At 49.7% G+C, this 24,540-nt stretch overlaps 1 protein-coding gene across 3 annotated transcripts in view; it reads right to left on the minus strand.

The window, feature by feature from the left end:
* Positions 1–24,540, minus strand: part of R3HDM2 (R3H domain containing 2) — a 174,825-nt gene that overhangs the window by 22,051 nt on the left and 128,234 nt on the right. For 2 of the 3 annotated variants that reach the window (XM_040425722.1, XM_040425723.1), the window contains 4 exons: positions 12,716–12,945; positions 11,453–11,616; positions 9,161–9,253; positions 7,146–7,388 (listed from right to left, as the gene is read on the minus strand). In XM_040425722.1, the coding sequence (XP_040281656.1) occupies positions 7,146–7,388; positions 9,161–9,253; positions 11,453–11,616; positions 12,716–12,945 (730 nt within the window). The remainder of the gene's footprint in view (positions 1–7,145; positions 7,389–9,160; positions 9,254–11,452; positions 11,617–12,715; positions 12,946–24,540) is intronic. The other variant, XM_040425724.1, reaches the window with a different exon arrangement.

Raw genomic sequence — 24,540 nt, forward strand, 5'->3', positions numbered from 1 at the left:
TGAGCTGCAATACCAAACACTGCTGCTATACAATGTACAGCGTCGTGCGTGTTAAGCACGGAGAAGGCCGCAGCTCTCATAGGAGCACCAGTGCCTTCTCAAACAGCTGTTTAGCGGTGGTCCCGGGTGTTGGTTCCCCACCGATCAAACTATAGGTAATCAGTATTAAAGTCCTGAAAACCCCTTTTAAGTTAGCATTTTTCAAACTGCCTATTTTTAGGATGTTAGCAGGCGTAAAAGTTTAGAAAAAAATATCTTTTTAGGGAGCATTTCAGGTCTGAAGTGGCTTTAAGGGACCTATGTATTAGAAACCTTTAAAACACCTCTTTAAAAGGGCACTGGCCTAGAAATATCTTTTCCTGGATAACCCCTTTAATATGACTGCATTTTACTCACTCTGGGCTAAAACTATTTTCCAATTGGTCTTCATTAAAAATGTTCAGCCGTTTCTGAGATACAAGGGTTAAAAATCAATATGTTTGCAAGCTGTCAGCTTTATTTGAATCCAGTCACCTGACAGCTCATGTGTAGCTCTCATCTCCAATATCCTGACCTCATAAACACGCATTATAGCTCAATTCATATCAAACATTAAAAAATGGCTTAAATAAATGTCTATTTAAGCGATATGGGGGACATACGGATTTTTGATAGCTTTTTATTCTGGTCTTTTGGAGGTGAGTGGGCCTAAAAAGGAGACTTTTGTATTACTTACCAGTAAAGTCTCTTTCTCGCTCTTCCTTGGGGGACACAGGAAACCATGGGTATAGCTCTGCTCCCTAGGAGGCGTGACACTAAGTGAAAGCTGTAAGCCCCTCCTCCATCAGCTATACCCTTCAGCCTGGAGAAGAGACTGCCAGTTGCGTGTCCAAGTAGTGAAAGATAACCACCAACCGGAAAAAGAACTGTCGAGCCCCAACGGGGGCAACCAAGCCGGAACCACAACTGTAACCCAAATGAAGGGCGGGTGCTGTGTCCCCCAAGGAAGAGCGAGAAAGAGACTTTACTGGTAAGTAATACAAAAGTCTCCTTTTCTCGCCCATATTCCTTGGGGGACACAGGAAACCATGGGACGTTCCAGAGCAGTCCCAGAAGGGAGGGACCAGAAACAAACTCAACCAACACCAGAGGCATCAATCAACTGCCGCCTGCAACACCAGACGGCCTAAAGCAGCGTCAGCCGACGCATGAGTATGCACCCTGTAGAACTTGGTGAAGGTGTGCAAGGAGGACCAAGTGGCCGCCTTGCAAATCTGCTCCGTAGAAGCCCGATTCCTCTGAGCCCAGGAAGCCCCGACCGCTCTAGTGGAGTGAGCGGTAACACCAAGGGGCGGAACCTTGCCCTTGGCGAGATAAGCCTCAGTAACAGCCATCTTGACAAAACGGGCGATAGCAACTTTGGATGCCGCCATCCCTCTGCGCGACCCCTCCGGGACCACAAAGAGCGAGTCAGTATGCCTGAAAGAGCTGGTTATTTCCAGGTAAATCTTGAGCGCCCTGACAACGTCCAGGCGATGAAGCTTCCTCTCCCGCGGGTGGGAAGGGGAAGGACACAAAGAGGGGAGAACGATGTCCTCGTTCAGATGAAAGGCGGAGACCACCTTAGGAAGGAAGGAAGGGACCGGACGAAGAACCACCTTGTCCTGGTGGAACACTAGGAAAGGTTCCAGACAGGAGAGTGCAGCCAATTCGGACACCCTCCGAAGAGAGGTGACGGCTACAAGGAAAATAACCTTGCAGGACAGAAGTCGCAAGGAAACCGTCCGCAGAGGCTCGAAAGGGGAAGCCTGGAGCGCTGAGAGAACCAGGTTCAGGTCCCAGGGCGGTACCGGAGGACGATACGGGGGAACCGCGTGAGCCACGCCCTGAAGGAAGGTCTTGACAGGACCAAGGGGGGCCAGAGGGCGCTGAAACAAAATGGACAGCGCAGACACCTGACCCTTCAAAGAACTAAGGCCCAGCCCTTGGGCCAGTCCGCTCTGCAGGAAGGACAAAACGGTGGGGAGAGAAAAGCGGAGCGGAGGAATCCCCAGATCGGCACAGAACCCCAAAAAGGTCCTCCAGGTCCTATAATAGATCCTAGAAGAGGACGGCTTACGGGCGCGGATCATGGTGCGGACGACGTCCGCAGAAAAACCCCTACGTGTCAGGACGGTGGTCTCAACAACCACGCCGTCAAACGTAGGGACCCTAAACACGGGTGGGAGATCGGTCCCTGAGAGAGAAGATCTTCCCTGGCGGGCAGCGGCCAGGGCGCGTCTGCCAGGAGCAGCATGAGGTCGGCATACCAAGACCGGCGGGGCCAGTCCGGAGCGACCAGAATCACCGAGACGCCTTCCGCCGCGATCTTCCGAAGGACCTTGGGCAGGAGAGGGATGGGAGGGAATATGTATGGGCGCGCGAAGCCTCGCCAAGGAAGAACGAGGGCGTCGGCTCCGCAAGCTCCCGGATCCCTGGCCCTGGACAGATAGGCGGGGACCTTGTGATTGAATTTTGAGGCCATGAGGTCCACGTCCGGTATGCCCCAACGAAGGCAAATGGCCTTGAATACCTCCGGGTGAAGAGACCACTCGCCGGGGTCGACGGTGGTGCGACTGAGGAAGTCCGCCGCCCAATTGTCCACCCCTGGAATAAAAATTGCAGATAGGGCCGGGACGTGGGCTTCCGCCCAACGGAGAATGCTGGTGACCTCCCGCATTGCTGCAGCGCTGCGAGTGCCCCCCTGGTGGTTTATGTACGCCACAGCCGTGGCGTTGTCCGATTGTACACGAACAGGATGACCCTTCAGCAGATGAGTCCAGTGTCGTAGAGACAGAAGGGCCGCTCTCAGCTCCAGGACATTGATCGAGAGTTTGGACTCCGATGGAGACCAAATGCCCTGGACGGATCGGGGAGGAAACACGCCTCCCCAGCCCAAGAGACTGGCATCGGTTGTAACCACCAACCAGTTGAGTGGCAGAAAGGACCTGCCCAGAAGAGGGGACTGTAACCACCAGCGGAGAGATGACCGCACCGGAGGCGATAGACGGAAGGGATGATCCAGAGACTCCGGCGATTTGTCCCAGGAGGAGATGATCGCCCGTTGGAGAGGGCGGGAGTGAAACTGCACAAATGGGATCGCCTCGAAGCAGGCAACCATCTGCCCCAAGACCCGCATGCAGAAGCGGAAGGACGGTCGACGGTGGAGAAGGAGACCCCGAACCGCCCCACGGAGGGTCAGACGTTTTTCCGAGGGAAGACGTACCTCCGCCGCTCCTGTGTCTAAAAGCATTCCCAGGAAGACTAGTTGTCTGGAGGGGGGAAGGGAGGACTTGGGGAAGTTGATGACCCAACCGAACCTCGCCAGAGTCTCTAGAGTGAGATCCACGCTGGCAACCGCTTGAGAAAGGGACGGAGCCTTGATGAGGATATCGTCCAAGTACGGTAGCAGAAAAACACCCCTGGAACGGAGTAAGGCCAAAACCGGGGCCAGGACCTTGGTGAACACCCGGGGGGCTGTTGCCAGCCCAAAGGGAAGGGCGACAAACTGGAAGTGGAGGTCCCCCACGGCGAATCGGAGGAAGCGATGGTGACACCGGGCTACCGGAACATGGAGGTAGGCATCCTGTATATCGATGGAAGACATGAAATCTCCCTGCTCCAGGGAAGCCACCGCGGAACGGAGGGACTCCATCCGAAACCGTCGAAGGAGGAGAAAACGGTTGAGCTTTTTGAGGTCCAAAATGGGCCGCACCGAACCTCCCTTCTTGGGAACTACAAAGAGGTTCGAGTAGAACCCTTGGAACCTTTCCTCTAGAGGAACGGGGGTAATCACTCCCCTGTCCAGTAAGGCTTGAACGGCCGCGGAGAACGCAGCCGCGCTTTTCGGGTCCCGCGGCGGGCGGGAGCGAAAGAACCGATCTGGAGGGAAGGATGCAAATTCGATTTTGTATCCGGAGGACACAATTTCGAGGGCCCAGGCGTCGGAGACGTGAGCCATCCAGACGTCCCTGAAAAGGAGGAGCCGGCCCCCCACCCGGGTGGGTGGGGGCACGCCTTCAGGCAGAGGACTGCTTTGCTGCGGGTGTGCGGGCAGCCTGCGGCTTGCGCCAGGAGGGCTGGGCCCGAAAAAACGGCTTCCTACGCTTGTCCTGGGGAGGAGCCGAAGCGGCAGCTGTGGTGGGAGTCCCAGAGGCCCTGCGGGAGGACCGAAAACGAGACGCACCAGGGCGTCCGCGGGGGGCGCCCCTGGCTTGGGGTTGAGGAAGATGGGTGCTTTTACCACCCGTGGCCTCCGAAATAAGTTCGTCTAGGCGGACCCCGAAAAGGCGGGAACCCGCAAACGGTAGCCCCGCCAAGGAACGTTTGGAGGCAGCGTCCGCTTTCCAAACCTTCAGCCAGAGCTCCCTCCTGACGGAAACTGCCAGGGCAGAGGAGCGTGCAATAAGGGCTCCCGCATCAAGGGAGGCCTCACAAACAAAATTCCCGGCCCGAATAATAAGCTGGGCCAAGGAACGTAGGTCCTGGATGGGGACGTCCGAGTCCAACTCCTGTTCCAGCTGCGCACCCCAAGCAGAGATTGCTTTCCCTGCCCAAGCAGAGGCAAAAACCGGTCTGAGAGCAGAACCGGAGGCAGCAAAAATGCCCTTGGAAAGGGTCTCCATGCGACGGTCCTCCGCTGACTGAAGAGAGGACCCGTCGGGAACAGGGATGGCCGTGTTCTTTGACAGCCGGGCCACAGGGGGGTCCACCTTGGGTGGGGAAGACCATGTGGCCACGACATCGGCTGGAAAGGGATAGCAAATGTCCAGCTTCTTGGGGTTGACAAAACGGGCGTCCGGGGCGAGCCCAAGCCTTAGACACCACAGAGGAGAAATCAGAGTGGATTGGAAAGACTTTTGAGGCCTGCCTGGGTCTGATAAAGGAGACGCTAGCTGCGTCAGAGCTAGGGGGATCATCCTGCACCTTAAAGGTGTCACGAATATCAGAGATGAGTTGACCCATCGCTGAGGCTAGCTTGGACGGCAGGGCCGAGTCCATTTCCAAATCTGAAACCGCCAATTCACCTTCAGAGAGCGAATCCTTTGGAGAGGAGAGGCTCGTCTGGGTGCGCACGCGTGGCGGGGAGAGTGAGGCCTCAGAGGAGGAGGCTCGCTCTACTCTAATACGCTTCTGAGAGTGCCTAGCTCGGGAGGGGTCACTAAGAGAGAGTGAACCCGCTGCAGCGGCAGAAGCAGTGGACCCGGAGGGCGCGACAGTCAGAGAGGCGTCCTGCGGGGTAGGTGGCCTGTCTATTAGGCGGCCCACGACATGAGTGAGGCTTTCCACGGCCTGGGACAGGGATCTAGCCCAGTCAGGCGGGTCAGAGGAAGCAGGGAGCGACACAGCGGGCGACTGAGGCTGCGGTGGAGCTCGGCATGCAGTACAGTGCGGATCAGACTGCCCCCGGGGAAAGGGTTCCCTACAAGCAGTACAGGCATGGTACCAAGGCTTGGCGGCTGCAGAAGGGTCTGACATGGTGGAAAAAAGATGTTGCACTTAAAGTGGGAGACCCCAAGAAAAGTGGTGGCACGGAGGGGGTTAACAGTCCTACCAGACCCGGATGATGCAAGTGGCAGCGGTAAGGGGAACAGACTGAGGAGGCTGTGGAGGAGAGGCAGCAGCACGGAGATGAATGGCTTCAGGATTGCACGGCAGAGAGGATTCCACGCAGCACTGAGAACTGGAGCCCGATGAAACCGGAAGTAGCGGAGCGCATGTAGGAAGCTCCGCCCCCCCTCTGCCGCGCTGAAGATGAAGCAGAGCCGCGCGCGCGCGGCAAAATGATTTTAACCCCCAAGGATGATGAAGTGCCGGCCATGAAATGGCGCCGTTCACGCCAAGTAAGCGGCCCCCGCCGCGCCTGGATGTGGCAGACGGCTTGCTTTCGCCTGCAGCCGTCCCCTGAAGGCAGCGTCCCTGCCAAGGACTTGCCCAGATAAACTCCCCTGCCCGGTAACGGTCCCGATATGCCCGGGGGGGGGGTAGGGGTGGGCGCACGATGTAGCAGTAGCCATGTAGCAGTGGCCAAGGGGGATGTAGCAGTGGCCATGGGAGCCCAGGAAGCCTGTAGCAGCGGTGGGAGGGAGGAAGGGGAGGCTGGAGCAGCCACTCTCACCATACGCTGTCTTCGCCCTCAGTCCATCCAGCGGGGGTCGCCCCTTCAGCTCCTGGCACCGCAGTGGCAGGAAGCCGGGGGAGGGACTTGGCGTGCGGACGACCCTGAGCTGGCGGGACGCAGGGGAGCGAGGCTGCCCTGGTCCACCTTGTCTTCTGTGGGGGAGGCGGCAGTGCGGAATTACCGGCACTGGCGCAACTCAACCCCGGGAGAAACAGAGGGGTCTAATGCGCCTCTGTTGTCCCTGTAGGTAGAAAAAAAAAAATCGAATTAAAAACAACAAATAACGCAAAAATAAAAAATCATAGGAAAACAACCCTGCATAAGCAGGGGGTGTCTTGCCTCCTTGGACACTAAGCAAAAACTGGCAGTCTCTTCTCCAGGCTGAAGGGTATAGCTGATGGAGGAGGGGCTTACAGCTTTCACTTAGTGTCACGCCTCCTAGGGAGCAGAGCTATACCCATGGTTTCCTGTGTCCCCCAAGGAATATGGGCGAGAAAGTAGCAATTTTATGGTATAAAAAACAAATTAACGTTATTCTGAGGGTTGACATGATTATGGCAATACCAAATCTATATCTTTTTTTATGGTTACTACTTTTACCCTATGAAATCACGTAGATGGCAGACCCGGAGACCATTGTTAAGCCTTAACCCTGCAGCTACAATGGCAACCATCAGCACCCTCTAATCACGTTGTTGGGTACAGATGGGATACACTCTTGGTGAGCCTTTTAGATGCCGCTGTCTCTACTGACCACAGCATCTAAGAGGGTAAATGGTTGTGATTGGAGCTAGCTCTGATCTTGGCCATTGCAGCAAAAGCTCAGCTGTGTATTACAGCCAGTTCCCGCTGCATAATGCATAGGCTCAGCTATGGTGCCGGCACTGGGTGTTGAGTACATTCCCACTGTGCCATAAAATGTACGGCATAGAACGTAGAAGGGTTCATCTCAAATCTTTACAGCAGGAGCATGACCATTTCTTATGCAGTGACAGAACAAGCATACCTGTTGTGGAGGCTGCATGAAACCCTGTGTTGGGATGACCTGCTGTGTGGGAGAAGGGTGCCCTGAGGAAGGGTAGCCTGCTGCCGGAATGGCTTGTCCCCCAGTTGTCATGATGAATCCAGCCTGCTGCGGATGCTGGGAGATAAGGGGAGACTGATAGATGGCAGTGGAGGGATCAGGCGCCTCAGATGAGCCCTGGCGACTTAAAGTCATCTGTCCAAAGTGACTATTTAAATCATCAGCCTGTAAAAAATAATATGACCTGTAAGTCCATTATTATATATCTATTAACATTATGTATATTGTAAAGCCTAGACTTGACGCAACTGATTCAAAGGCTTGTACGTTGTGCACTGCGCTATACACAAAGTCCAAGAGACCAAAGGGTAACTAAACTTCTGAATACAATTTTAATAAGATGTTCCTAATGCCATAGTAACACTTTTCCTAATATACTTTATTAATGCTTTTTGTATTTTTAATACAGTTTCCCCACCCTAAAGTGCACCGCCTGTGCCCATGTCAGGAAAGCCCGCTCTGCTAAGCTAAGAGCAGACATGCAGGACTCTTAGCTTATGCCAGGAGTTAGTAAACCTTCAGGGGGCACGGGCAGGAGCAGCAATGTGTGCTCCTGCCCGTACTCACAGCGCTGCGGCCCCATTCATAAAGTGTCATCTCTGTACACCGCTGACTGCTCAATTTTAAGCACACAGGGAATGGTGCGCTATAAAAAAAACCCAAAAAAGTATATTAGAAAAAGTGTTACTATGGCATTGCGAACATCTTATTAAAATTTTACTCAAAAGTTCAGTTACTTTTTAATTTATATGACTCTACAGTGGTCACGGAACAGTTAAAATTGTAATTTATACATTTAAATCTCTGCAGTTGTACACAGGACTGTATTATTGGTTAACCCGATAGTTGGGCAGATAATTGGGGATGAACGTTCCTGTGAACGCTCATTTCCGATAATCTTGCCCGTGTAGAGGTGCAGCCGATCACCCGGTGAACAAACAAAAAGCTTGTTCATTAGATGAAACTGTGGTTCAGGCAGGCAAGCAAATTATTGTTTCAGGGAGGCAGGTCGTGCTGTTTAAACAGTGCTCAGCTGCCCAGAAACAATACAGCAGGATGAGGACGAGCGATCATAGTAGCAATTGCTCATTCTCTTACTGTGGAGGTGATCGCTGCGTGTAAATACAGCACTTTACCCCCACTGAAAGACTACGGAATGCTTCCTTCCCGACAATCTGCTGCTCCTCAACCTGTGGAAACCCGCCATTAGTGTGTATACATAGCTGCCAGTCAACGACAACACCTCTCCGGTGAAGTCAGAAATAGCAGAGATTTTAATGTATAAATTACAATTTTACTGAATCCTTTTCCACAAAACTAGATAATCAATCTGCTATGCTCCTCCCGCTCTATAATATGCTGCCTGCAGATTATACAGGTTCTCTTTAAAATGTCCCACTCAGCTGCTTTGGTTCCTGCGCTCCTCCATAGGCCACTTGCCATTCATCATTCATGTGGCCACTGCAGCCAACCACTGGCCTCAGCAGTTCATGCACATGTGGCTGCTGAGGCGGACGTGTGAATGAGGAATGGCACGTGACCACTGCAGACTTAGCGGGGATCGGAGCAGTACTGCAGGACATTAAATAGGTAAGGGTTTGTTTTTTTTTAACAATTTTACACCAAGGGCCAAAATGTTAAAAATCTCAGAAATCCCCTTAAAGAGAGTGCACCATAAAAAGACAGCCAAAAGTGAAACAGTTACTGATAATAATCAAAAAATAGAACAGTTTAACATGATAAATAACACGTCAGGGTTTTGGCTCTCGGCAGCAAACAGTACGACACGGAGTGTATGACAAACTATGTATTTTTCAGCTACACCAATTATTCAACTACGAAATATTTTCCCTTTTGGAATGACAAACTGGCTCTACACAAGGCACTAATACAAGCAGTGATTCAATTAATAAGAGGAGGGGGGAACGGGAATATACCAGATTGTACTGCTGGGGAGGTGAAACTGGCAGGAGGACTTGGGGGCAGGAGCTGGCGGAGTACTGGACCGGTTGTGGAGAGGGCTGGAGGGTCTTGGAACCAGCAGAGCAGCATGCAGAGAACAGGACAAAAAGGGGTAGGAGGATGCAGTGAGAGGAAAAGGAAACAGGTTGAATATCGTAGAAAAGGGTTAAAAAAAAAAAAAAAAAAAGAGAACAGAGAAATATGTTAGTTCCACAGTTATATTTACAAAGTCACACATTTACAGAGGCAGGAAAACGCGGCAGAGCAAAGAACTGGGGAATTAATTAGTCTCAAGCTCCAATTCTGGAAGCACAAACAGATAACGGCTTCATGTGAGTCACAGGAACTGCTAAGCAACAAGAAATTACACCAACAGAAAGATTCCAGGTGATTTCAGGTGACTTTCCTATAGTGTACAAGCACGACCACTGCTGCTTGATTGCAGGGTGGTCATAACCCCTGAAGACAAGCAGTATATAAATGTGATGGGAAAACGAATCAAGTAAAAAGCATTGTGTCTGGCTTATCAGTGAACTTCCTGGTGAACTTTTCCACAAAACTAGATCATCAATCTGCTATGCTCCTCCCGCTCTATAATATGCTTTACCCTTTAAGCCTGTGACCAGCTTTAGTGTTGGACTAATCGTAATACCCACCACTTGATCTACTGAGATTAATAGATATATAGATAATAGATAGATATAAAGGAAAAATTCCACGGCACTCCCAAAGTGAGGAAATTAAAAAGAATGTTCTTTAATCACCAGACAGCGACGTTTCAGTCCTCTTACTGGGGCTTTTCTCAAGCCGCGACCACATCCAATGGTGCAATGTGCAAGTATATAAACATCTCCATAGTAAATGATCATTAAACAGAATTGGTGAATAAAACACAATCCTTAATACATAAGTGAAAATAAAGCATGATCTATCACCACATTTCATTATAGTGAATCCATGAGTAAAAAAAAATAATTCATAATAATTCACTCATATCCATGTCTTCTACATAATTAGTTATAATCAACATATCCCACAGTTTATACATGATCAGTGATCATTAAAATATCTCACAGTTGTGTGAACACAGGTGTAGATTAAAAACAAAACCGATAAGGAAACCGCCTACCAGCAGGGACCTGCTGCACGTGTATTCAGCGTCATGTACTACATATGCTCTCAGGTCCCAGCGGAGCGCATTACCCATCGATACTCGCATTTAACTGTCCGCTGGGTTACGTGATCCCGCCCCACGTGGAACGCACTCTGAACCGCAAGCACCACCCTAGTGATGCAGTCACATCATGATGCTTGCGGTTCAGAGTGCGTTCCATGTGGGGCGGGATCATGTGACCCAGCGCACCGTCATATGCGAGTATCGCTGGGCCGCCGGGTAATGCTGGTAGGCGGTTTCCTTCTCTGTTTTGTTTTTAATCTACACCTGTGTTCACACAACTGTGAGATATTTTAATTTTCGCTGATCATGTATAAACTATTAAATGTCAAGTGCCTGCTTTTCAGAAAACACATGGGGAAGGGGCTGATTATTATTATTTTTTTTCACTTTACAATTCAGGTTTTATTTTCTGAAAGTGCAAAACCTGTCCTGGCAGCAAAAGGGTTAGACGCAGTAGGAAAGAACAGGAGGCGTGGATGGTATAAAGGATGGTCAGTAAGGCTACTTTCAGACTAGCGTTCAGAGCGGGTACGTCTGGTATCTGCACAGACGGATCCGCTCCTATAATGCAGACGTTTGGATCCGTTCAGAATGGATCAGTCTGCATTATAGCTTAGAAAAAATTCTAAGTCTGAAAACTGTTCAGACGGATCCGTCCAGACTTTACAATGAAAGTCAATGGGGGACGGATCCGTTTGAAGATTGAGCCATATAGTGTCATCTTCAAGCGGATCCGTCCCCATTCCCTTACATTGCAAGTCTGGACGGATCCGTTTGCCTCCGCACAGCCAGGCGGACACCCGAACGCTGCAAGCTGCGTTCAGGTGTCCGCTTGCTGAGCGGAGCGGAGGCTGAACGCTGCCAGACTGATGCATTCTGAGCGGATCCGCATTCACTCAGAATGCATTGGGGCAGTACGGATGCGTTCGTGGCCGCTTGTGAGCCCCTTCAAACGGAGTTCACAAGCGGAGCCCCGAACGCTAGTGTGAAAGTAGCCTAACAGGTAAGGAAAGCTAGAAATGAAAAACAAGACCCTGAGAGAGATGGTGAGAGGTATGAAAAGTGACACGACGCAATGATGGCGACTCACCTGTGACATTAAGTGGTTACTCATGGACTGTTGCTGAGGAGTGGGTGGAAGTGCCTGGTGAGTATGGGCATGTTGTTGCTGTGCAGTGCAAGGTATGATGCTTCGAGTAGACTGCTGAGAGGAGGAAGCCTGGCTGCACACTTCTGGGGCGCCTATTGGCAAACCTGGAAAGAACACAAAAGGCATAAAAGAAATAAAAGAGTTAATAAAAGAGTTAGCAAATCTAGTTAAAACTACGTTTAGCATCAATTCTAAGGTAGATCTGCTCATCGCTGTTTCCATGGATACGACCACAAAATAAGGACATACTAAAATACGGGATAATAGAAGATTCACACCAGAGATCTGTTAGTTCTGATCTTTGCCTTTCCCATGAGAGACTGGAAGGATCATCCAAGTCCAAATAAAAAGCCTCATCCCAATCACTGGTATACAGATCAGCGACATGGAGACACTATTAGGACTTAACAATGGAGAGCAGGAGACTAAATGTGAGGAGGATTAATGCAAGAACAAATCAATGGACTACATAGATAGATCACTAATGAGTGGTAAAAATAAACCAAGCCACATTTTCTGAAGGTGGGCCACCTTTCTCGATTTTAACACTTTATACTGTATCTGAAGATAGAGACCATAAGTCCCGCAGAGAGCACCCAAATTAGGACAGCTACATGACGCCTGTGCCCCCACCATGCCATGTGCCTTCTACATCCTCAGAAAAAAAGCTCTCCAAGATTAAAGGGAATCGGTCAGCAGTTTTGTGGTGTCCTAACAAAGGGCGACCTAAACTACTTACAGATTTCCTTAGCAAAATGCTGGGTCAGTTTCTTTAATCGACCTAGACGTTTGGCTAAAATCTTTGCAGCAGAAAACTGGTGATAGATACCCTTTAAGGGTGCATTCACACGACTGTATGGATTTGGCGGTCAGCAAAAAATCAGGATGACAACCGTGTTGCATCCGTTTTTTTTGAGAACACATTGTAACAATGCCTATTCTTGTTGGCAAAACAGAGAAGACTAGGACAGTTCTAGCTTTTTAGTAGGGCTGTGAAACAGACATACAGATGCGGACAGCACATGGTGTGCTGTTCGCATCTTTTGCAGCTCCAATGAAATGAATGGGTCCGCATCAAATCTGCAAAAAATGCGGATCAAATGCAGACCAAAAATATGGTCGTGTGAATGGGGCCTGAGTGATAGTTCCCCTTCTCATTCACCTTGTCATGACGCCAATGACTTGCATGTACAAAAATCTCACCTGGCCGGCCGGTACGGTTGGTCGTGCTTTTGTTACTGCCAATACTGTCTCCTCTTGTCAGGATGGAGATTCCACTGAAGCTGCTGGCTTTGGTAACTGGAGGACGCATACTGCGACAGGAGCCATCAGAGTCTGTGCTGCTCCATGGTCTTGGATCCAGGGACTTTAATTCACTTTCAGTGCTGCTCTGACGACTACAAGAGCCTCGATTCAGCAGGTCTCTGTTGCCTCTACAGGGTAAGATACCACTTGTGTCAGTTCATTCATCTCTTAATTTCCATCTGTGAAGCTAATTGTTATATGCAGATGCCCTGCAGTCATCTCCGGTGTTCTGCTCTAGACTAACAGAAGCGTGTCCCTGGCTTTCAGATTGGGATGAAGAACACTAATGTCCACTGCATTGTCACTCATAAAACACACACACACACAAAAATCAGTCCTCCAAACAGCCGCTATAGAAACGTACTGTCAAAGTAGCAGCACCTGTAAGGGTGACTTCAGAAGTAGTGGATTTGCGGTGTGGATTTTGCAGCATATGATAGTACCATACATGTGGAGGTGGAAACATTCTGCATAGAAAAACAAGCATGCTGTGGATTTTTACTGCAGACTTTACCCCTTTAAGGGAGGAAATCAGCAGTAAAGCCATAAGTAACCGCAAGATCCATTGCAGAAGTAGAACTCTATACGTGGCCTTACCCCAACTGCATACAGCCACAGGACATGCCCATAGTGAGATCTGCTCATTACATCATAAACCCCACCATTAGCTGCTACGGACAACAAGTCCACTTTTCTATTTCACAGAGTTTTAATGGGGCCCAGTGTGTGTGCTCTTGGAAAGAGTGCCCTAAAAATCAATGATAAGGCACTAAACGATAAAGGGATCTGTCAGGTTAATCATGGTGCCTGAGCTGCAGGAAGCATGTTATAGAGCAGAAGGAGCTGAGCAGATTGAGATTATTATATATATATATATATATATATATATATATATATATATATATATATATATATATATATATATATATAGTTTTATGGGAAAAGATTTAGAATGTTATTTATTTAAACTCCTCCTCATTCGGGGTTTAGGAGTCCAGCGGTGGTGCTGATCAGAGTCGACACTGACTGAGTAGGAACGCCCACTGGACTCCTAAAGCCCAGAATGAGAAGAAATTTTAATGCATAAATAATACGTTCTATTGAATGTTTTCCCACAAAACAAAATTGTTTACTATATTTTTATTTTTTACTCCCCCAAAAGTGGGGGGGGGGGGGGGGGGAAATGGCACTGCATCTTATAAAGCGAATACTAGTGAGCTCTTCAATTATGGAGATGCTCACTAGTATGCAGGAGGCACAGGGAGAGGTGACTGTAGCGCTGCTAGCACTGCCTGTACTCACTGTTCCCTGGTCTTCCTTCCTGCATGTGTCCTGACTATGTACGCAATCAGGTCACAGTTCAGCAGGGGAGCGGTGAGTGCAGTAGAGACCGCAGGATCTGCAGAGTAACGGAGGAGCAGGAGGGGTACATTTATTTATTTTATCTTATATGAGGGTCTGATCTGAGGTCAGATGAAAAATGTTTTTTTTTTTGTTTTTCCTCCTCTAAAACCTAGATGTGTCTTAACAGGTATATACATCTCTCTCTATCTAATCTGCTCAGCATCTACTGCTCTTTAAGGAAAATCAGACTGCATGTTCAATGTGACATGTTCCCTGAGAGAGCAAGAAGAACAATAGAAAATGTCTGGCATGTTGCACTGCTGGGAAATGTCTAGCGAGCCACACTATAGAATCTGCAGTTTTGTAGGTGCTGCTACTACACATCATAAAAGGTTATCATCAGCAAATATCAAATTAAACCTGGCTGATGTAGACAGACCCTCAGCTTACATTTTACTGGAGAGTTAGCAAAATAGGATTTTTTGTGCTTACCTGTAAAATCCTTTTCTCGCTGAGTTCATTAGGGGACACAAAAGACCATGGGTATAGCTGCTGCCACTGGGAGGCGACACCAAGTTAAAAAAAAAAGTGTTCGCTCCTCCTCTCAGCTATGCCCCTCCTGCAGACACTGAGCTAATCAGTTTGCACAAAAGCAGTAGGAGCAGCCAAGAAAAGCCAACAGAAAACAATAAAAAGGAAGAAAACGGGACCCATCTAGGAGAACCAGCAGTGTACATACAGGGAGTGCAGAATTATTAGGCAAATGAGTATTTTGACCACATCATCCTCTTTATGCATGTTGTCTTACTCCAAGCTGTATAGGCTCGAAAGCCTACTACCAATTAAGCATATTAGGTGATGTGCATCTCTGTAATGAGAAGGGGTGTGGTCTAATGACATCAACACCCTATATTAGGTGTGCATAATTATTAGGCAACTTCCTTTCCTTTGGCAAAATGGGTCAAAAGAAGGACTTGACAGGCTCAGAAAAGTCAAAAATAGTGAGATATCTTGCAGAGGGATGCAGCACTCTTAAAATTGCAAAGCTTCTGAAGCGTGATCATCGAACAATCAAGCGTTTCATTCAAAATAGTCAACAGGGTCGCAAGAAGCGTGTGGAAAAACCAAGGCGCAAAATAACTGCCCATGAACTGAGAAAAGTCAAGCGTGCAGCTGCCAAGATGCCACTTGCCACCAGTTTGGCCATATTTCAGAGCTGCAACATCACTGGAGTGCCCAAAAGCACAAGGTGTGCAATACTCAGAGACATGGCCAAGGTAAGAAAGGCTGAAAGACGACCACCACTGAACAAGACACACAAGCTGAAACGTCAAGACTGGGCCAAGAAATATCTCAAGACTGATTTTTCTAAGGTTTTATGGACTGATGAAATGAGAGTGAGTCTTGGGCCAGATGGATGGGCCCGTGGCTGGATTGGTAAAGGGCAGAGAGCTCCAGTCCGACTCAGACGCCAGCAAGGTGGAGGTGGAGTACTGGTTTGGGCTGGTATCATCAAAGATGAGCTTGTGGGGCCTTTTCGGGTTGAGGATGGAGTCAAGCTCAACTCCCAGTCCTACTGCCAGTTTCTGGAAGACACCTTCTTCAAGCAGTGGTACAGGAAGAAGTCTGCATCCTTCAAGAAAAACATGATTTTCATGCAGGACAATGCTCCATCACACGCGTCCAAGTACTCCACAGCGTGGCTGGCAAGAAAGGGTATAAAAGAAGAAAATCTAATGACATGGCCTCCTTATTCACCTGATCTGAACCCCATTGAGAACCTGTGGTCCATCATCAAATGTGAGATTTACAAGGAGGGAAAACAGTACACCTCTCTGAACAGTGTCTGGGAGGCTGTGGTTGCTGTTGCACGCAATGTTGATGGTGAACAGATCAAAACACTGACAGAATCCATGGATGGCAGGCTTTTGAGTGTCCTTGCAAAGAACGGTGGCTATATTGGTCACTGATTTGTTTTTGTTTTGTTTTTGAATGTCAGAAATGTATATTTGTGAATGTTGAGATGTTATATTGGTTTCACTGGTAAAAATAAATAATTGAAATGGGTATATATTAGTTTTTTGTTAAGTTGCCTAATAATAATGCACAGTAATAGTCACCTGCACACACAGATATCCCCCTAAAATAGCTAAAACTAAAAACAAACTAAAAACTACTTCCAAAAATATTCAGCTTTGATATTAATGAGTTTTTTGGGTTCATTGAGAACATGGTTGTTGTTCAATAATAAAATTAATCCTCAAAAATACAACTTGCCTAATAATTCTGCACTCCCTGTAGGGTGGGAGCTGTGTCCCCCAAAGAACTCAGCGAGAAAAGGATTTTTACAGGTAAGCACAAAAAATCCTATTTTCTCGCTCTTATCATTGGGGGACACAGGAGACCATGGGGTGTTAAAGAGCAGTGCCATGGAGAGGGAACAAGAACAGAACAATCCCAGGCCGGTCATAAGGCCCCGCACAGAAATGCGGGGAAAAGAGACCCCAGGAACCCTGAAAAGGTACCGGAAGACCGATTCCCCAGAAGGCCAGCCAGAGAGCGGCTGAATACTCAGAGGCTCCAGATGGGCAGAAGAAAGAACAGCCCAGGGAATATAATTCACGGCTTCAGAAGAAGTGGAGAGCACACGGAATATCCACAAGATGGACAAGAATGAAGAAAAGTCAGTCACCAGAAGCAAGGGATCAATTGTGGAAGATACAGGAGAGAAATACGTAGTCTTGATCCAGAGGACTGCTAAGGAGTGATGCCCCTTGGGGGGGGGAACAAAACAAAAAAACAACAACAACACTCAGTGAAATACTGATTGAAAGAAGATGAACTGAAAATGGCGTCTGGATATCAAGGGCCAAAGAACTGCAGATGTGACAAAACATGGCCCCCATGGGGGAAGTAGGGATGCCCGAAGGCAAAGGCCCCACACACCATACCGGACTGCCAGAAGAGAAGAACACTCCAGCGGGACCATGATGAACAAGTCAGGGCTAGAGAACCTGGAAGTTAGGCATGAGAATGGCCCACAAGAAACAATTCTTGAGGGAGTGAAGAAATCCAAAGGGAACAAGACAGTGGAACCGACTAGGGGTGGGCGGTATAGGCGATATGCGATATAAATTTGGGCCACGATATGGATTTTTGACATATCGCCGGACCGCGATATGATCGCGCTCTCTGCGCGCACCATTTTCTCCTGAGCCGGCCGGCACAGTGGAGGGAGTCCCTCCCTCCCTCCCCACTGTGCGCGGCTGCCGCTGAACACCAATGAGGACAGAGTAGGAGGAGGAGGGGAGGGACTGTGGCCACTGCGCCACCAATGAATGTGCCGGCCATATCCCACAGGGTCCCCCTCCTCCCCCCCATCATTGGTGGCAGTGGGCAGTTCCGATCAGAGTCCCAGCAGTGTAATGCTGGGGCTCCGATCGGTTACCATGGCAGCCAGGACGCTACTGAAGTCCTGGCTGCGATGGTATGTTAGTGAGCAGTATTACACTCACGTGTGCCGTGGCCGCCGGTCGCTCCTTCTTCTCATAGGTCTGTGCGGCGCATTGATAATGCTATAAGCATTAGCAATGCGCCGCACAGACAGAAGAAGGAGCGCCCGGCGGCCACGGCGCACGTGAGTATAATACTGCTCACTAACATACCATCGCAGCCAGGACTTCAGTAGCGTCCTGGCTGCCATGGTAACCGATCGGAGCCCCAGCATTACACTGCTGGGACTCCGATCGGAACTGCCCACTGCCACCAATGAATGGGGGGGGGAGGAGGGGGACCCTGTGGCCACTGCCACCAATGATTAATACTGGGGAGGGAGGGGGGGGGGGTTGAGTGATCAGAGGCTGAGGGGAGCAGATCAGAGGCTGAGGGGAGCAGATCAGAGGCTGAGGGGAGCAGATCAGAGGCTGAGGGGAGCAGATCAGAGGCTGAGGGGAGCAGATCAGAGGCTGAGGGGAGCAGATCAGAGGCTGAGGGGAGCAGATCAGAGGCTGAGGGGAGCAGATCAGAGGCTGAGGGGAGCAGATCAGAGGCTGAGGGGAGCAGATCAGAGGCTGAGGGGAGCAGATCAGAGGCTGAGGGGAGCAGATCAGAGGCTGAGGGGAGCAGATCAGAGGCTGAGGGGAGCAGATCAGAGGCTGGGGGGAGCAGATCAGAGGCTGGGGGGAGCAGATCAGAGGCTGGGGGGGGAGCAGATCAGAGGCTGGGGGGGGGAGCAGATCAGAGGCTGGGGGGGGAGCAGATCAGAGGCTGGGGGGGGGGGCAGATATGACAAGGGTTCTAGCCCTTAAGGAGGCTAATAGTTATTAAATAAAAAGTAAAAAAAAAAAAGTTTAACCCCCCCCAATATAGAAAACAATATATCGCAATATATATCGCACATGCTTAAAATTATATCGCAATATAGATTTTAGGCCATATCGCCCACCCCTAGAACCGACCCAAAACTGCAAAAAAATAAAATAAAATAATTGGGGAGTAACCTGACAGGGAAAGAGTGTCCTCTGGGATCAAAAACCACCCGCGCAGGCACCCCACAGCAGAAAGGGGGCATACGAGAACCCAATGGCTATGAACACTGACCGAGCAGGCAGTAACAGTATGTTAGAGAGCGCACGTGAGTATAATACTGCTCACTAACATACCATCGCAGCCAGGACTTCAGTAGCGTCCTGGCTGCCATGGTAACCGATCGGAGCCCCAGCATTACACTGCTGGGACTCCGATCGGAACTGCCCACTGCCACCAATGAATGGGGGGGGGAGGAGGGGGACCCTGTGGCCACTGCCACCAATGATTAATACTGGGGAGGGAGGGGGGGGGGTTGAGTGATCAGAGGCTGAGGGGAGCAGATCAGAGGCTGAGGGGAGCAGATCAGAGGCTGAGGGGAGCAGATCAGAGGCTGAGGGGAGCAGATCAGAGGCTGAGGGGAGCAGATCAGAGGCTGAGGGGAGCAGATCAGAGGCTGAGGGGAGCAGATCAGAGGCTGAGGGGAGCAGATCAGAGGCTGAGGGGAGCAGATCAGAGGCTGAGGGGAGCAGATCAGAGGCTGAGGGGAGCAGATCAGAGGCTGAGGGGAGCAGATCAGAGGCTGAGGGGAGCAGATCAGAGGCTGAGGGGAGCAGATCAGAGGCTGAGGGGAGCAGATCAGAGGCTGGGGGGAGCAGATCAGAGGCTGGGGGGAGCAGATCAGAGGCTGGGGGGGGAGCAGATCAGAGGCTGGGGGGGGGGAGCAGATCAGAGGCTGGGGGGGGAGCAGATCAGAGGCTGGGGGGGGGGGCAGATCAGAGGCTGGGGGGGGGCAGATCAGAGGCTGGGGGGGGCAGATCAGAGGCTGGGGGGGGCAGATCAGAGGCTGGGGGGGGGCAGATCAGAGGCTGGGGGGGGAGCAGATCAGAGGCGGGGGGGGGGGCAGATCAGAGGCTGGGGGGGGGCAGATCAGAGGCTGGGGGGGGCAGATCAGAGGCTGGGGGGGGGCAGATCAGAGGCTGGGGGGGGGGGCAGATCAGAGGCTGGTGGGGGGGGGGGGCAGATCAGAGGCTGGGGGGGGGGGGCAGATCAGAGGCTGGGGGGGGGGGCAGATCAGAGGCTGGGGGGGCACATGAGAGGCCGGGGGGGGCACATGAGAGGCTGGCTGCCATGGTCAGCTCCCTGCTGTTGTGTGCACAAAGCACAGGGCAGCAGGGAGAGTGTAAAGTCCTATTCACCCTAATAGAGCTCCATTAGGGTGAATATGACAAGGGTTCTAGCCCTTAAGGAGGCTAATAGTTATTAAATAAAAAGTAAAAAAAAAAAAGTTTAACCCCCCCCAATATAGAAAACAATATATCGCAATATATATCGCACATGCTTAAAATTATATCGCAATATAGATTTTAGGCCATATCGCCCACCCCTAGAACCGACCCAAAACTGCAAAAAAAAAAAATAAAATAATTGGGGAGTAACCTGACAGGGAAAGAGTGTCCTCTGGGATCAAAAACCACCCGCGCAGGCACCCCACAGCAGAAAGGGGGCATACGAGAACCCAATGGCTATGAACACTGACCGAGCAGGCAGTAACAGTATGTTAGAGAGCGCAACTACTCACCCTGCGGAAGAAGAGAAGTAGAAGCAGCGGCTTAGTAGAAAACCAGCACCTAGGGGTGACAACAAGGGCAGTACGACCGCTTGACACGGTGAGGGGAGCCATGTAGACAACTCACATATGCAAACTGAATAAGTACATATCCGAACTCCACACGGAGGGAACGCTGATGCTGTCACCGTAGTAGATTGTAGAGGCAATGCGGTACATGTAAAGGGAACAAGGCGCTAAGCCAGCGCTATAGAAATCGGTAGGTTATACCAGGTACAGAAAACTTACTAATGACCAGCAGCAGAAGTGAGCAAACCCCTCACCGCAGCGTGTCATGGCAGAACATAAGCAAAGTGCCCCCTGTGGAAGAAGGAAATGTAGATACGATCAAAACTTCAACTAGCGATAAAGCACCATGCCTAGAGGAATGCTGTGAAGATACCGCCGGAATGCCAGGCCGATACTCCACATGGAGGAAGAGGATGTGGAGAAAATCATAAATGTAGTGTCCCCCGCCTATGCGTCATGTAAGCTGCAGTTGAAAGCTGAATGCAAAAATGCCAGAATATCTATGGGCAGCGCAAAGACTGCCTTACAGGGGGGAGGCAATAGCAACCACCATTGGCTCTAGGGTCAGAGGAGAGACTCCACCTGAAAATGAGGACAACAGCAATAGCCACCAAAAATTGGTGGTAAGCAATACTCCACCTGAGAAGGAAGAAAATTGGCAATCAGAGCAGACGTTCCCCCTACGGAAGGAGTGTGGACGCCGGGCGTGCCAATGACAATCAACCAAATGAGATTGCCCCTCACAGGGACTCAAGTGGAAGTGCAATTACTCCGCCTAAGGAAGGAGGGCAATGCTACAGGCCATACAGAACCCAGTGGGGGTGCAATTACTCCTCCTACAGAAGGAGGGTAACGGCAGGGGCTGAACAGTATCCAGTGGTAGTGCTATTACGCTGCCTATGGAAGGAGGATAATGCAATGGGCTGTAAAGTATCCCGTGGTAGAGCAAGTACATCGCCTAGGAAAGAGGGCACCGCTACAGGCTGTACGGCATCCAGTGCAAGGACAATTACTCCGCCTATGGAAGGAGGGTAATGCTACAGGCTGTACGGCATCCAGTGCAAGGGCAAGTACTCAGCCTAAGGAAGGAGGGTAATGCTACAGAATGTACAGGGTCCATTGGTGAGAGCACATATTCCACCTAAGGAGGGAAGGGAATGTGACAGGACTCCCGGAATTCAGTGGTAGTGTAACTACTCTACCTATAGAAGGAGGGTAAGCTACAGGGAGTGCGGTATCCAGCGGTAGTGCCAGGATTCCGCTTACGCTATAGGACGTATGTATCCAGCGGTAGGTTAAAGAAATTATGCCTACAGAATGGCTTGGGAAATAGGCTCAGAAGAACCAGATAGCTCCAAGGGTTAATAATATATAAATATATCTTTTTTTGTTGTTTTTTTTATATAGAGCGCAATTCTAACAAAACAGAGCTAGGGAAACTGAACCCACATCCGTCTGTACTAGTGACCAGCACTGTAAGCTTCAGCAGAGATCCCAGTAAGCACTTTGCTCAGCACAGTAGTACTGAGGCAAGGTAGGGGTTAAGCAGAAGGAAGGGCGGAGCTTATTGAGCAGCTGGTGGAGCGAAGGCATGGGTGCGAAACTTCCGCACTCCAAAAATACAGATCCCGCCCCCGAAACACGCTGGGAGATGCGGTCTATTAGGCCACAGAGCTGGGGCCTCGAGTACAGGTGGGGCCGACTGGAAGAACTTCCAGTTGGGGCGGCGAGGTACGGAGTAGAGTGCACTGGGAAACAAGGTGGCCGGGAACGTGCGTACCGATGCCCCGAGTAGAAAAGTGGCAGCCACCCAAGGAGACATGCGACCACCGGGACTGGCCCGCAGGGCGTGGATGGGGCCGGGGACTGGAGGTGGGACCGAGGAGGCGAGTCACAGGGGCGAAGGTCTAGGAGAAATGACATCTATTCCTGTGTTCACTTAGAGAACACAGGAGAAGAGTGGCTGAGGCACAGGGGAGGGCCAGCAGGGGAGGTAGGTAATATACTTACTCAGATGGTTTTTGCCCACCCTGATTCCAGCATTGTCACCTTCCTCAGTGTGCTGCCCCCTGGGGAGGACGACTACACCGGTAACATGGGAGACTTCAAGTAGTAGTAGCCAAGGTGACACTGCAGCTGGTGGGTAACATCAGATTTGAGATCCCCTGTTCCTCCTCATCTTCCAGAGGTGGGGAACGAGCAGCAGGCTTGAGGACCCACTGGTCTCCCCCCTCAAGTGTGGGGAAAACAGGAGGTTAGAGCCCACCTGCAGCCCGAACCTGAAAAGTAAAACAAAAAGGAAAAAACGTTGGCAGACCTGCAGAAAAAAATGTCTGCCTCCTACGGACACTAAGCTAAAACTGATTAGCTCAGTGTCTGCAGGAGGGGTATGGCTGAGAGGAGGAGCTAACACTTTTTTTTGCTTAGTATCGCCTCCTAGTGGCAGCAGCTATACCCATGGTCTTCTGTGTCCCCCAATGATACAAGTGAGAAACAGTTATGTTTAGGAAGTGTTACCAAGTAAAGCTCGCCATACACTGTAGAGTTTAGATGGCCATGTAGCCAGATCTAGACGATTTTCTACCTTATGTTGGCACTTTTTATGGACACTAAAGGGCATGGAGGACACTGATTATAGGCAGATGCCTGTAGTAAAGTTGATCTGCCATGTTAGATTTTGATAACATCATTGTGATCATGATTACATCAAGCGAAGCTCAGCCCGGGTCACAGAGACAGGGCACAAATAGATTTATGGTTTTAATTTAGGACTTTTTCTTTCATCCAGCACGAGATCCGCTCAGAAACTAGCTACGCTATCTAAAATCTCCAGTGTACGGCCAGCTTCTTGTAACCTAGTACCATGTGCAAGCAGTAATATACCCACATTATCTGTAAATTAAATCTGGTGAAAGTTCCAATAAAAACACACATCAATACCAGATACATGATGAATGATAAACTGGAAATGAATTTGCCGCTCAGAGCAGATATCTTGTTGCTTGTAAACCTGGACAACCAGAAGCAATTGGAGAGTTTACCTAGAAAAATAATCGGCTCTCATCCCGGCCTGCTGTACTACGGCGTACAACTGCTGCGCAGAGCTCCATACTGGACACAGCATTACACAATAACAGAATGATATGTGGCAGCCATGAATACCAGCTGTCTGACAAAAAGGGTTACAGGGCACCCTACCCACATTACAGAACAGGACAATGGGCACAGACTACATGTCAAGAAGAACCTCACAAGCAGCCATGCGAGGAAGGTGTGGGCGCCAGTGACCTGGACATAGAATATTCATAGTACACAACATAGAAGGTACCTAAACAATTGTCTCCTTTTGTGAGAGATAGTGGAAAAGCCTTCGCGGTAGAGTCTGCTGGTTGCATTAAGAGGGAGGGGGAAAAGTAGTATAGAGTTTATAATTGTCATGTAAGTCGCACTGTAGAACACTGACGCACAACTGATTTAAAGGGGTTTTGCCACTTCAGCAAATAGCAATTGTTATGCAGAGAAAGTTTCCATGGTTACGACCACCCTGCAGTCCAGCAGCATGGCCGCGCTTGCACACTATAGAAAAAAGTACCAGCCTACGTCAGCTCCCACGTTCCTGGCAATTTTTCTTAGTGTGCAAGCACGGCCACCGCTGCTGGATTACAGGGTGGTTGTAAACATGGAAACGAGCAGTGCATAATAAGATGAAACCATGCCAGCAAAGGAGGCAATATGGACAGTCACAATACATTAGTAAGTGCCAGGTATTAACTTTCTCTACATGATAAATGCCACATGCTGAAATGAGACATCCCTTGAACTATCAGTGACTGAGAGCTATGTACACATCTATACACACTTAGGCCTCATGCAAACAAATGCATTTTCGGTTTGCATTTTTACGGATCAAATGCGGACCCATTCATTTCTATGGGGCCGCAAAAAAAAAAATGTGGACAGCACACGAATGTTATATGTGTGCTGTCCACATCCATTTATCATGTAAAGAAAGTTAATACAAGCCACTTACTAATGTATCCTTATTATCCATATTGCTTCATTTTTTCCTTAACATTATACTCTGCTCGTTTCCATGGTTACAACCACCCTGTAATCCAGCAGCGGTGGTCGTGCTTGCACACTATAAGACAAAAATGCCAGCCTCTCTGGTGGACTGCAGGGTGGTCGTAACCATGGAAACTTTCTCTGCATAATA

This window comes from Bufo bufo, chromosome 3 (genome assembly GCF_905171765.1).
Source record: "Bufo bufo chromosome 3, aBufBuf1.1, whole genome shotgun sequence".
In the NCBI taxonomy this organism is placed as follows: domain Eukaryota; kingdom Metazoa; phylum Chordata; class Amphibia; order Anura; family Bufonidae; genus Bufo; species Bufo bufo.